Source organism: Bidens hawaiensis, unplaced genomic scaffold (genome assembly GCF_021521415.1).
Source record: "Bidens hawaiensis isolate Kalapana, Puna unplaced genomic scaffold, B.hawaiensis_p1.1 tig00005873_1, whole genome shotgun sequence".
NCBI lineage: Eukaryota > Viridiplantae > Streptophyta > Magnoliopsida > Asterales > Asteraceae > Bidens > Bidens hawaiensis.
This window is the reverse complement of record NW_027491386.1, coordinates 84,405-99,804: the sequence shown is the minus strand read 5'-3', so window position 1 is coordinate 99,804 and position 15,400 is coordinate 84,405. Positions and strand designations below refer to the sequence as shown.

General features: G+C 33.0%; 1 protein-coding gene across 1 annotated transcript; it reads left to right on the top strand.

The window, feature by feature from the left end:
* The first annotated feature begins 500 nt into the window (after positions 1 to 500).
* On the top strand, positions 501 to 3,086 carry LOC143630967 (nudix hydrolase 15, mitochondrial-like). Its single transcript, XM_077099845.1, has 4 exons — positions 501 to 708; positions 835 to 977; positions 1,850 to 1,969; positions 2,831 to 3,086. Exons 1-4 carry the CDS (start codon positions 501 to 503, stop codon positions 3,038 to 3,040), a joined length of 681 nt encoding a protein of 226 aa, XP_076955960.1. The 3' UTR covers positions 3,041 to 3,086.
* The last annotated feature ends 12,314 nt before the right edge of the window (positions 3,087 to 15,400 follow it).

The following is a 15,400-nucleotide window of genomic DNA, read 5'->3' as shown; positions in this document are numbered from 1 at the left end:
CATCATTGGCCGGCAATTATGTTAAAGCGAATTTGATTAATCGACAATTCGGTTATAGTTACGGTTAATAGGTCTTCGTTAACCGACTTTAACCAAACCAAACCTTGTATGTTTGTGTTTTTCTAAATTTTATACCTTTATTTCCATCATTATACCTCCATCTCAAGCTTCGAACATTTAAAATTAAGTTGCAAGCAGCCTACAAGTATCTCATAGTTTGGAACACTATAACCAATCTTGTAACCAACGTATCTCAACTTCAAAACTTGTTGAACTTGAAACACCATAGCCAAACCATTTTCAAGAAGAAAAAAAACGGCTCGGATAATTAACCGAACCATAACCAACAGTTAACCAACCATTCGGTTATGAGTTTGTAAAGCAATTTTTCATAACCCAAAACTCGTATGGTTAAGCCCGTAACCGAACCGAACCGAACCGAACCTAAATTAACTAATAAAACATTGGGAGCAAGCATCAACTGAGGAATCTTTGGTCTCATGGATTCCAATAACCCTTCAAGATCGCACAAACTACTAGACATGTCTCAAAGACTTCGTCAATCAAACTCCATTTGCCCACAACCTCACAAATCCGAACCCTCCAAAAGACCCAACCGATCTGCAGTTCTCATTTGTCTATTCGAAGAAGCCAATCAAATCTATGTTATTTTAACCAAACGATCATCCAAACTCTCGTCATACTCCGGTAAACACATTCGTGCACTCCAGGTGTTCGATAAAATGCCTGAAAGCAGTTGGCATACTAGTGCATTCAAGGTGTTTGATGAAATGCCTGAATGAGGTTGAAAATTGAAATGGGTTTGTTTTGCAGGGCATGTTTCTTTACCGGGAGGTAGAACCGATGAAGGGGATGCGGATGATATTCGGACCGCGCTGAGGGAGGCCGAGGAGGAGATCGGTTTGGATCCGTCTCTTGTGGATGTTGTTACTGTTCTTGAACCATTTGTAACCAAGGTGAAACTTTGTTCTAATCAGGGGTGTGCACGGTTCCGTTTGGGTTGGTTTTGGCTGGTTTTGGGCCAAAACCGAACCAAAAACTGAAACTTCGGTTTAATGAATTTTTGAATATGTTTGGTTCGGTTCGAATGAATTTGGGCGTAAATCATTTTGGTAATTAATAACTGATTTGATTACTATATATTTTAACTAAAATAATTGAGTTACATATTTATTAAATTAAATACTTATAAATTGCTTAAAATGAAAAATAAAAGAAATGAAAATCTATAAATTCAGTTTTTCCGTTTTATGTTGCACAGAAAACCAAAAGCAAATCGTAAATTCAGTTTTTACAAATACGTAAAACCAAACCGTCGGTGTTTGTTTCGGTTCGGTTTTTTTGGTTTCGGATCCGTTTTTTCAGTTTCTTTCACATCACTAGTTCTAATATATTAGACATGAAATTAGCCCTTTTGCGTATCCAAAAGATTTTGAAATTTATACCCTAATTAGTAATTACAATTTTAGTTAAAGATAATTTAGGTGTTATATTTAGGAGTGTTAAAGTAGAACTTTCTTTATATGCTTACACTTTAGATAACTTCCAATTTACATAGGCATCGGCATTTATCATACTATTAATGTACCATTGTGCTTAAAATTGTCAAGTGCCAAACATTTTGTGTTGTGTACTTCATTATTATCCTTTTGAATCAATGAAAATATATCCTTTTTAAGATATTACACGTTCTGGTGGGCGAGCCTTGAACAAACGGTTAAGGTTACTTCTTTGTGAAAAAATTGGCATGTCGGTTAACGGGCCAAAGCTGATATTACATCTTTCTTGTGTTTAATGGAAACGATTGACTATTTGATTGTGATGGCAGGAGAATGTTACTGTGGTTCCAGTGCTCGGTATACTATGGAATAAACAAGCATTCAATCCGGTTCTAAACAGTGAAGAAGTAGAATCCATATTCTATGCTCCTTTTGAAATGTTTCTGAAGGTTCGTTTTCTTTATTTCTCAACCTTATTAATCATTGGACTGCATATTGGATTATGTTTTTATCACAAACATGCCAGTGTGTAAAAAGAGTTCAAAAGTTTATAAATGTATATGGGCCAAATGGGATGAAAGTTGTCCAAAACGCACAAGCAACCTCCTAAGTAACTTTATTTTCGAAGGAGTAAACTGTCATTTTTGTCCATGTGATTTATTAGTCATTTTCGCCACTTTCATGCATTATTATTTTTTGTTTCCCTATATATGTACGCTGTGGTTTCGTTCTTTTGTTATCTCGGTCCAACTCACTAACACCAGTAAGAATATTCAGTTTAATCTAATGTGAACGACTAATATGCCCTTACTAACAAACAAATTAAACTACCATTTTCGTCCCTGTGGTTTCGTCACTTTCATCCATTTTATTTTTAGAGTAAACCAGTTTTGTGTGTCTTAGTTGCTCTTTTTATAATTATGTATATTGTTCGAATACTCTGAATCCCCCGATTAGTCCGAAAACAGTTGAACACCCCTAGTTTATGAAGTGTTCTATTCTATGAAAAAGAGGAAAAAAAGTGATTAAAAGGTCAATCCGAATCAGGTTGATATTTTACAAACAATTTTGTATCTGGAAGATCATAAGGAATTATACTTTTTATTTGGTATTGAAAAACACTAGTTTAATCAGGGGCGAAGAAATAAAGTGGATGAAAGTGACCAAACCACATGCACTAAAAATACAACCTCCTGAGTTGGTGTCTTTTTTAAAAAAAATTTAAATAATTTGTAATGATATACTTTTCGTGACGACATTCAACTCGATGACCGCGCTGTGTGCTTAATGATGGGATTTTGTTGATTCAGGACGAAAACAGGCGGGAGGAGGAGAGAGAATTTCAAGGAGACAGATATGTGCTTCATTACTTTGATTTTGAAACGAATAATAAGGTGTATGTGATATGGGCTCTAACTGCCGGGATCTTAATCTCCACGGCATCGTTAGTGTACCAGCGGGCACCGGATTTTGAACCGAGGATGCCTAAATTCTGGAAGAAAAATCACAGCAGATTCTAAGTATTCATTGTCAATGTGTATTGCGATTATTGTATAAGTTGTATGTTTATGTAATCATGTCTATTTTTTTCAAGTAGAATATTGGAAAAAGGAAGTGTAACATAATGAGTTAAATCACATAAATTTATGCTAATGTGCGATGTGGCTGCTGCCTGGAATATAGGACAGATGTGTGATTAGGTCATATTCGGCATATTACCCGAAACAAAATGACCTTTGATTAACCAGAATCTTATTTCTAAACGGTAAGAATTCCTATAACATAAAAGATTAAAACCTTAATCATCCACCCGACAAATGCGAAACCCAAAGAATACCTCTAAGACCATGTGATATGATTCATTTTCATCATTCTTATCTTTTGTCTTGTTTGTATCACATCAGTGTCAATTTAGCCTTTTCTCTATCATTCAGTCTTACCATATTATACCTTATTTTCCACTATTCCGTTTTATTTAATAACAAAAAGAAATAAAATGAAAAAGGAAAAAACAAAAACAAAAAACTTGATTGGATGAGGGGTCAAAGGACCCGCATGACCACCCCAACGACACCCCGTCATTCTCCATCATGGGGAGGGGGGCGCGGTGTTCCCTTTCCCTCATTCTCCTCATTGCCTACCACGTAGGACCCTTCATGATCATAAATGATCTATATCGCATGGTATAACTAAATCAGATACCAAAAAGATTAAGATCTTCAAGTCGAGTCTTGTTGAAACCTTGGAATTCCAAAGACAATGATCCATATTCCATAGTAAATAAGTTATTTTTGTGAAAAAAGAACTATAATTTGTTATTTATTTTAACAAAGTAATTTGATGAAATAATTCTAGAACCTTTTTAACTTGTTATGAACATCCGTTATTCATGGGCGTCATGTTTTTCATCCTTGATAGCATGTACGCAGTAGGTAAGTCATGCCGGAAAGCATAAGCATGAAAGAGCATAAGCTGCGATTTAGCTTTGTAGCTAATATAAATAACATGTTGGACGATCGTCCACATGTGTTAGGCAATGCATAGAATGAAAACTCATTTGAGTTGAGAAAACCCGTGAAAACTCTATATAACATTTTTTTTTTACATATGTAATATGTGTTTTTACATTTAATACAAAATATCAAAAAAAAAAATGTTTCGGATTTTTTTTACATTTTTTACCTTACAAAAAATCAAAAAAAAAAAAATGTTTCGGATTTTTTTTTTACATTTTTTACCTTTTAAACATATTTTTCATGAGAGAAAATGCAACTTTACTTTTACATTTTTTTTATTAACTTTAATTGCGAACTACAAGATTCAAACTTTAGTTAAAAATATGTGATTGAGAATGATTTTTAGAGTTTTCTCAATTTAAGTGGATTTTTATTTTATTCTAACATACATATATTATGTGTTACGCCAAACATTAGAGAGGTGGGAAGAGGTGCACAAATCGGTTAACTGGTTAATTTCCTAACAGGTTTTTTTGGCGGGAAATAACCGGTTAGACCGGTTAATCGGGTCGGGTACTAACCGGTTTTGAAAAATTAATAAAAAAAGAAAATCGGTTAACCAGTCGGTTATTAACCGGTTTTTAATAAAATAATAAAAAAATCGGTTAACCGGTTAGTAACCGGTTTTGAAATCAATAATATTAACCGGTTACTAACCGACGGTTAGGATCCGTTAGTAACCGATTAGAATTGGACCGGTTATTAACCGGTTTCTGTGTGCATCTCTAGAAGTGGGTGCCTGGGTGAAGCTTACGTGACAATCATGGGCCGGGAGGCTGAAGATGATCCACTAAACATAGAACATAGGTGGGCCTCATTTAAATATCCTTTTTATATATTTGTATTTAAAAGGGTTTTTGGATTTTAAATAATCCTAAATTTTATGACGGGCACACTTATAACTAAAAATATGTGTGAGTGTGTCCAAATTTTATGTCAAGCATACTCACTTTAATTAAAAATTTGTTATTTAGAATGACTTTTTAGAGTTTTTTCAATTAAAGTGGATTTTTATTGTATTCTAGCATACATGTAACATGTGTTACGTCAAACATTAGAGGTGGGTGACGCTTATGTGACAATCATGTGTCGAGAGGCTGAAGATGATCCACTAAACATAGGTGGGCCTTATTTAAATATTTTTTTTATATATTTGTTATTTTTATTTCACTTTTATTTATAAAATGTAAATTGTATCTAAAAGGGTTATTTGAATTTAAAAAATCCCAAATTTTATGTCGAGCACGCTCACAATTGAGAAAATGTTTGACATCATTTTTAACTTTCATCTTATTTTCTTCTTACACTATCAAATTAACGGGACTTTAACTCTGTTAGTTTTCTTACTGATGTGATATTTTTTTAACGATTTAGCATGCTTATGTGGCTTTTTTAAACTTGTGGGTCCCACACTCCCACTTCATCTTTTTTCTCCATGAAACGTAATGAAGGAGCTACAAAATGGGCGATTTTTGGCATGTGGCGCCCAATTAGGAAATGGGGATTTTTGTGTTAGGGGTATAGTGGTGTTGTAACACAATATATATATATATATATATATATATATATATATATATATATATATATATATATATATATATATTGGGGAGGTTTTAAATGAGAACCACTTTGAGTTTTAAAAACTCGAAAGAACTCAACATAATAATTTTTTTTTGAATTTTTTTACACATACGTAATATATATAGGTTACATATACGTAAAAAAATTACAGAATTTTTACGCATCGAGTTGACTTTTTACATATGTGAAACAGACATAAATATTAGTGTAATCACTTACATCTTTATTCTCTCTGCTACTTTAATTTTTTAATCTGATTTAATCTCAACCACATAATTTAATCTATTTAATTAAATGTGTGGTTAAGAATGAAGTTCCTAAGTTCTTAAAACTCAACAAGGTTCTCAAAATATCCTTTATATATATATATATATATATATATATATATATATATATATATATATATATAGAGAGAGAGAGAGAGAGAGAGAGAGAGAGAGAGCAAAGTTAGAAAAAGAAGTCAATTTTTCCTAAGAAGTGTAGGAAGAAATCTATACTATTAGATTCAATAAAACACATAAGGGTAGGATTGTGTATAGATTTTATATTATATTTGGGAATTAAAATTAGGAATTATTATATTTGACAAATTTCTATTATTAAGCCCATGCATATTAGTTATACGATCTGACCATTATTTATGGATATTATATTATTGTCAACCCAAAAAAGAAAGTGAATTTTCTTAAAGTTTTGAGTCTCGAATCAAAATAAAACCCAGCATCTCATTTAAATCACAAAACATGGTTAAAGAAAGAATATATTTTTGTTCAACAACCGTCTTATTTAATCACGATGAGCGGGCACTCCGACCACCAACGTCAACCTGTTCGATTCCGATCGCCGGCCACCTACCCTACTGTACTCAAGTTTTGGTCTGTTGCCGATGACTTTGTCAACACCGGCACCGCGCATAACCATGACCAGTCGCCGGAAGCATGACCCTCGTTGCCGTCGCCATTGTCATCGACCGATTTAAGGTAAAAAAATTGCCCCAACTGTTATTCTCATGTCAGATCCGGTTCCCTTTTTTCGCCGCAAATGAGATGTGTAGGTAAATCTGAACTTGTTGCTACTTCGGATCATAATAACAATGCTACAGAGATTGAAAACTCACCCTGTGGAGGATCTGGTTATGGAAGATCCATAATATCAAGTAATTTTGAAATACATTCTGTGTTCATCTTTGGTGAGAGGATCAACTTAAGACCTGTTGATATGCAGTTGCAATGATTGGTAATTCGGGGATATATTCGAATGTGATGGCTGATCAGAGGTTTTGAAAAACATGGTTATGCATTTTGTTGTAACTATGTTTTTGTTCATGAATGTCAGTTATGTATATTTTGCTATATAGTGTATTTTTGTTCATGAATGTTGATTATTTGTTACTCTTTCAAATAAAGAATATAGTGTATTTGTTAATGAATATTGGCTATGGCTCGCTTTTAATTCTTAACTATATATAGTGTTTTTGTTTATCGTAGTCATTCAAAGTTTAATTTTGGTACTAGAACTAAAAGACGGTGGTAAAATATTAAAGATCTAAAACACAATATAATATAGTTATGATGTTCAAGATAATGTGTTTTTGTTATTCGTGTTCTTGGTGTTGAGTTTTAATTTTGGATTAAAATTTGGTATTATTTTTAAGTTTTAATTATTATTTGATTTTTAAAAACACACTGTAGTATATCTTATTCATTAATATTGGTTATAATGTTCAAGCTAGTGTGTTTTAGTTCTTGATATTGTGTTTTAAATTTGTATTAAAATTCGGTGTTTTTTTTTTTAATTTTGATTATTTTGATTTAAAACACACTGTTATATGTCTCGTGATGTTCTTGGTGTTGTATTTTAAATTTTATTTAAAAATGATAATTATAGATTGATAATGTTTCCATATATAATTTAACGCACTGGACGAATATACCCCTGGAGTGTTATAAAACAAGTATTAAAATAAAACACACCGCCTAAAAAACACACTTTTCATCTAGACCATCAGATCACCAAATCTAAGGCACTAGATTACTTCCTACGCTTTTTAGACACACTCCGCTTCTTATTATAACCCCACCATATATATATATATATATATATATATATATATATATATATATATATATATATATGGTTAGGTTAAAATAAAAACCCACTTGAGTTGTGAAAATTTTAGAAACCCATTTTCAATCATATGTTTTCAATTAAAGTTTGAATCTTGTGGTCCATAATTAGAATAAGTAAAATATGTAAATGAATATATAGCGTTCTCTCTCCTGAAAAAATATTTAAAAGTTACTAAAAAATGTAAAAAAAAATGGCAGAACAATTTTTTTTTAATTTTTTGATGTTTTGTATTAAATGCAACAACATATATTTTATTACATGTGTAAAAAAAACGAGGTTGCATAGGGTTTTTACAACTTAAATGGACAAGTTTGAAGTAGTGGTAGACAATTTGTTAGACAATTTAAAAAGTATTCATAGTTACACTTTTAGGGTTCTTAATCAAAAAGGGATTAATAATAACATAAGCAATGGATCAAAAGAAAGCAAGAAAAACTCAAAATATAGAAGCTCTGATTGAATTCGTAAAAATCATTTTTATTTTGCCATTAATATCAACAGTTGCCTGCAAATGGATTTGGAGAAAGATGAAATGAACTCGTTGAATTAATGGTGGCATACCAAAATAAATAATCTATTTTTAGATGTTTCTTAATTAAATCGACATAGTTTGAGGAGTTTTACGTCTAAGCTTAGGCGTGTGACAACACCGTATTCACATTTCCCAAAACTTGGAAAGTGAATACGGTGTTGTCGCACGCCTAAGCTTAGACAGATACTCTTCAAAACTACGTCGTTTTGATTAAAAATCATCTAAAAATAGATCATTTCATTTTAGTATGTCATCGTTAATTCAATGAGTTCATTTCATCTTTCTCCAAATCCATTTGGAGGCAACTTTTGTTTGTTATTTCAATTATAACTACCTAAATCTGAAACTAATTCATAAAAAATAAATCGAAAATAATTTTTTGGTTTTTGTTGTTGAAGAACTTGTGATATACAGCAGGTTCTAGAAATTTCTTTTTATTTCAACTATGATCTTTCATCATCCCTTCACTTACATGTGCATCAATCTCCTCTTCTTTCATTTATATTGTTTTTAACCATTTATGTTTGATTGACTTTTAGGTTTGAAAAACATGTATTTGAATAAAATTATGTTGTATGTTCTTAGAAGGGTTTCAAGAACTTCTTAACAAACTAAAATTTAAAAAGTATTCATAGTTACACTTTTAGGGTTCTTAATCAAAAAGGGATTAATAATAACATAAGCACTGGATCAAAAGAAAGCAAGAAAAACTCAAAACATAGAAGCTCTGATTGAATTCGTAAAAATCATTTTTATTTTGCCATTAATATCAACAGTTGCCTGCAAATGGATTTGGAGAAAGATGAAATGAACTCGTTGAATTAATGGTGGCATACCAAAATAAATGATCTATTTTTAGATGTTTCTTAATTAAAACGACGTAGTTTGAGGAGTTTTCCGTCTAAGCTTAGGCGTGTGACAGCACCGTATTCACTTTTCCCAAAACTTGGAAAGTGAATACGGTGCTGTCGCACGCCTAAGCTTAGACGGAATACTCCTCAAAACTACGTTGTTTTGATTAAAAATCATCTAAAAATAGATCATTTCATTTTGGTATGTCACCGTTAATTCAATGAGTTCATTTCATCTTTCTCCAAATCCATTTGGAGGCAACTTTTGTTTGTTATTTCAAGTATAACTACCTTAATCTGAAACTAATTCATAAAAAATAAATCGAAAATAATTTTTTGGTTTTTGTTGTTGAAGAACTTGAGATATACAGCAGGTTCTAGAAATTTCTTCTTTTTTCAGCTATGATCTTTCATTATCCCTTCACTTACATGTGCATCAATCTTATCTTCTTTCACTTATATTGTTTTTAATCATTTATTTTTGATTGATTTTTAGGTTTGAAAAACATGTATTTGAATAAAATTATGTTGTATATTCTTAGAAGGGTTCCAAGGACTTCTTAACCAACTAAAATTAAAAAAGTTTTTCTTGTTTCACTTTTAGGGTTCTTAATCAAAAAGGGATTAATAATAATGTAAGACCCCCGGATCCCAAGAATCCTACAGTTGATAATCACATCCATAATTTCACCAAAAATTTAAAACCAAAAGTTTCATTTTATTTAAAACCAGTTCAGAGTAATTTATCAGCGGAAATTCATAAGCATCAAAAATTCCCAAAACCGGAAAAATACCAAATGATAAATAGTGGGAAAAAGTTAAGTATCTAAAATCCCAAAACTGAATATAAAGTGAAGTGTTTGTTTTATTTTAAAGTCCTCGTCTAGAAATGCCTTCAACTCCGAGTAGCATCCAGCACGTCCAAGCGGTAACATCCACTCCTTAACCTGAAAGTCAATCTAACATACACACAAAGTCAGCTAGAGCTGAGTGAGTTCAAGTTTTCGTAAACAATAATTCATACTTTTATTTCAAAGTTATAGCTCTAAACAAAAGAGAGGATAATAATAAAATAAATAAATTTAGTTCACCAAATAATACATACATCGTCGAACACACGTACACGAGCCTCTCCACCACGAGTCAAGACTCGAGTAATATATTTGACCCGGACGCGGTAAGACCTAAGCATGTGACACGAGCCTCTCCACCACGAGTCAAACCCGAGTAGTATATTTGACTCGGTCACTGCTTACACATCCAAACACGTGATACGGGCCTCTCCACCACGAGTACAACCCGAGTAATATATTTGACCCGATCACGATTTAACATACAACGGGCCTCTTCACCACGGGATTTTAAAACCCGAGTAATATATTTGACCCGCCAAAATGATGATCACGCCAAGCGGGCCTCTCCACCACAGGATTTGAAAACCCGAGTAGTATATTTGACCCCGCCGTAATCACCATGCACACACACATCAATAACTCTACTCACATCATTTTTAGTCACAAGGAACTAAATGTCATCACGCCCCCGTAGGCTATAAGGTAACACATACTCATACATTTGTATATAATCCCAAAATATACCATATCGTAAGTAAGCCATCTTTAGTCACGAATGGCTAACTAACATCCCTAATCATAGGCCATCGGATAACACATGCACATACATACATACATATATCATCCCAAAACATACCAAATTACAAGTAAGCCTATGGGCCATAAGGTAATATATAATAATCAGTCCAATACATGAACTAAGTAAATAGGTCTACTCGTATTCAATTACTACTAAGTCTATTAACATCATCGAGTCTAGACCATAATCAGGTATATAACCTTAAGGAATATATGATCATAGCGAGTCTAAAATATCCTAAGGCATAGAATATAGTCCACTCATAGTTTTATAAATCCACAAATACAAATAAGGCTATGTAATACCATCCAAATAGTTGTAACGAGTAAAATCGTGTAAAATTGTATTACGGTGTGTATGCTAGCCCAAAACGTAAAAAGATTTAAAAGGAGCATCATGAACTCACCTGAAATGAGCCACACAACACCAAAGAGTTTGAGAACTTCAAAGCCAATCCACAGTTTACAAGCCTGTCGGATTGCACACAAAGATTACTAACTAAACGTACCAACTCGTTTATCCTACGAGACCTTCTAACATGATTTGATTGACCTAAAGCCTTGACATTACCAAATTCAATTACATCAGCCCCTGAGGCCATGTGTTTACCAAAACCACCCTTAGTTAATCCCGGGGACAAAGGGTTCCCAATTTACCCCCGAAAGTTGTTGACTTTATCGAATACGCGCGTTAACGGGTTGTTTATGCACTTATATACCGACTCAGCCCCGTGTGGACCAAATTTAGTAAAATCACAGACAACAAGTCCACACGATGCTACACGAGTTGGATGGGTCGGTAATTCGCAAGCACGATGCACAAATTACCAATAAACACGAATTTGCGCCGTACCGACCCGTTTGAGTAACCGACAACCAATTCAGCCCCAATAACATAAAAATATAGTTTTTCATAGCCAACAAATCATACCGAGGCTACAACATCCGAAATGGGTTGTTAATTCCCTCAAACAATGCGCTAGACGCAACAATTGACAAACTAGACAACCGAAACCTAGTTTTCACTTCATCAACAGTTGACCAATCTAACGAAAGCCAAAACTCATGATACTAAAGTATATTACACTAGATATACCTAAGAAGATGACAGAGCACGAACTTCAATTATAACAGCCCCGAAAGATGCGAGAAAGGGCAGCCACCGGTTAAGCCTAAAACGAACTTATCTATCAATAACGAATATAACATGCAGATTTTAGCATGCAAAGATGTATTTTATTACATAGGAAAACCATGGAATTAAATTATTAAATTTTTACCAGAATTGAATAAATCTCTTAAGTTTATAAAAATATTTTTATTATATTTTTGTAGCGGACACAAAAATCATAAAAGTTCCTTCAACACAGAAAGGTTTGTGCAGCTATTTCAGTGCGCAACAAAATGGTTTTATTTTTATAAAATTCATTACCCAGCCAAATTAAACGATTCCTATTGGGTTTGGTTCCTAACTCAAAATATTAACTTCCAGAAGTTGAACCAACCAATTTAGAGTTGTCGAAAAAGGGTTATGATGTCGGGAAGACAGACCAGAATCCGTCATCCCGCATCAGCTTTGACACTCGATCTTATAAAATCATAAAAAGTATTCAAATCTAGTCCAAAAATTACGTATTATACCTTTCTGGAAACTAGACTCAAACTAGAACATCATAGAAACAAGAATCGATCAAAAAAAATATATTTTCATCGAGTTACAGACCGAGCAATAAACGAGTACGAATCTGTCAGAAATTGTTATAATCAAAACTCACCCTAACGTGTTCAACAAAGGGTTTAAGGGTGAAAAATAGTTATACTAAGATAGAACCGAACTGGAATTGAAGTTTGGATGGCCGGAAATGGGCTGGTCTTGCACGGAAATCGAGAAGAGAGGGGGAGGGGGCGCCGATCGGTGTAAGGGGTTGGGTTAGGATTCAGGTTTATTTATTTATTTTTTTGTATAATATAATAAAGATAATACATCCTAGTCTCTCTACTCTAACAATGGGTGAACTTGTAAAAAAGTTAACTAAGATACGTTTACGAGGGTGGCAAGGAGCTCTCGGGAGATTGCCGGGTCAAGCCCGGAAGGTGTACACAACACTACAAGGTTAAACCTTTTTATCGGAAATTAACGGACGTTACAAATAACATAAGCACTGGATCAAAAGAAAGCAAGAAAAACTCAAAACATAGAAGCTCTGATAGAATTCGTAAAAATCATTTTTATTTTGCCATTAATATCAACAGTTGCCTGCAAATGGATTTGGAGAAAGATGAAATGAACTCGTTGAATTAATGGTAGCATACCAAAATAAATGATCTATTTTTAGATGTTTCTTAATTAAAACGACGTAGTTTGAGGAGTTTTTTGTCTAAGCTTAGGCGTGTGACAGCACCGTATTCACCTTTCCCAAAACTTGGAAAGTGAATACGGTGCTGTCGCACGCCTAAGCTTAGACGAAATACTCCTCAAAACTACTTTGTTTTGATTAAAAAACATCTAAAAATAAATCATTTCATTTTGGTATGTCACCGTTAATTCAATGAGTTCATTTCATCTTTCCCCAAATCCATTTGCAGGCAACTTTTGTTTGTTATTTCAATTATAACTACCTAAATCTGAAACTAATTAATAAAAAATAAATCGAAAATAATTTTATGGTTTTTGTTGTAGAAGAACTTGTGATATACAGCAGGTTCTAGAAATTTCTTCTTCTTTCAGCTATGATCTTTCATCATCCCTTCACTTGCATGTTCATCAATCTCATCTTCTTTCCCTTATATTGTTTTTAATCATTTATGTTTGATTGATTTTTAGGTTTGAAAAACATGTATTTGAATAAAATTATGTTGTATGTTCTTAGAAGGGTTCCAAGAACTTCTTAACAAATTAAATTTTAAAAATTATTTCTAGTTTCACTTTTAGGGTTGCTAATCAAAAAGGGATTAATTATAACATAAGCACTGGATCAAAAGAAAGCAAGAAAAACTCAAAATATAGAAGCTCTGATTGAATTTGTAAAAATCATTTTTATTTTGCCATTAATATCAACAGTTGCCTTCAAATGGATTTGGAGAAAGATGAAATGAACTCATTGAATTAAAGGTGGCATACCAAAATAAATGATCTATTTTTAGATGTTTCTTAATTAAAACGACGTAGTTTGAGGAATTTTCCGTTTAAGCTTAGGCGTGTGACAGTACCGTATTCACTTTTCCCAAAACTTGGAAAGTGAATACGGTGTTGTCGCACGCCTAAGCTTAGACGGAATACTCCTCAAAACTAAAAAAATATTTTCTAGAACCTGCTGTATATCACAAGTTCTTCAACAACAAAAACCAAAAAATTATTTTCAATTTATTTTTTATGAATTAGTTTCAGATTTAGGTAGTTATAATTGAAATAACAAACAAAAGTTGGCTGCGAATGGATTTGGGGAAGATGAAATGTACTCATTGAATTAAAGGTGGCATACCAAAATAAATGATCTATTTTTTGATGTTTTTTAATCAAAACAACGTAGTTTTGAGGTGTTTTCCGCCTAAGCTTAGGCGTGTGATAGCACCGTATTCACTTTTCCCAAATCTTGGAAAGTAAATACGATGCTGTCGCACGCCTAAGCTTAGACTGAATACTCGTCAAAACTACGTCGTTTTGATTAAAAATCATATAAAAATAGATCATTTCGTTTTGGTATGTCACCGTTAATTCAATGAGTTCATTTCATCTTTCTCCAAATTCATTTGCAGGCAACTTTGGTTTGTTATTTCAATTATAACTACCTAAATCTGAAACTAATTAATAAAAAATAAATTGAAAATAATTTTTTGGTTTTTGCTGTTGAATAACTTGTGATATACAGCAGGTTTTAGAAATTTCTTCTTATTTCAGCTATGATCTTTCTTCATTGTCACACACCGACTAGCACAATGCGGAAGCGTAAAACTGGAATGTAACAGACACCTCTGGTATCAACACATTATTTATAAAGAAACATTACAAACTATTTTACAATATATTACATTTCTTTGTTTTATCATTATTTTACAGTGTAGGTGATACAAACAAAACTAGTTCGTTAACTATACATTCTTACTACTAACGTCCTTGCTTCTATTCATATAGCATCAACCACAGATCACCAAATCATTCCGATTTAGGTACACCTGAAAAGCAGTTTAAAACAGGTCAACTACTAGAGTTGGTGAGTTTCACGAGTTTCAAGAAAACAGTAATGAGTATTCACAAGTCAACACTTGTAATCATGAAATAAGTATGTATATATGTAAATGATGTAATTATGCTAAGCTACAGTGAAGCCTTGACTGTATGTGCTACGTGCATCAATTTCCCACGCTCAATCAACCACTGTGGCCCCTTTCCGCCCACAACATGCCCCAAGTAGCTATGTCTAACACTACATAGCGTGTTGTATAATTATGGTCATGTGCAAACGGGGTAAAGTCTCAGCAATACATGCCGGCTCCGTTTGGGTTTGTCAAACCAATAGTACTATTCACAAGCAACGACTCGAAGTTAATCACTGTGTTAGTGGAGACTTTCGTGTGTTAGCACTTAGATAATTCACATCAATACATGTTTCAGGTATGT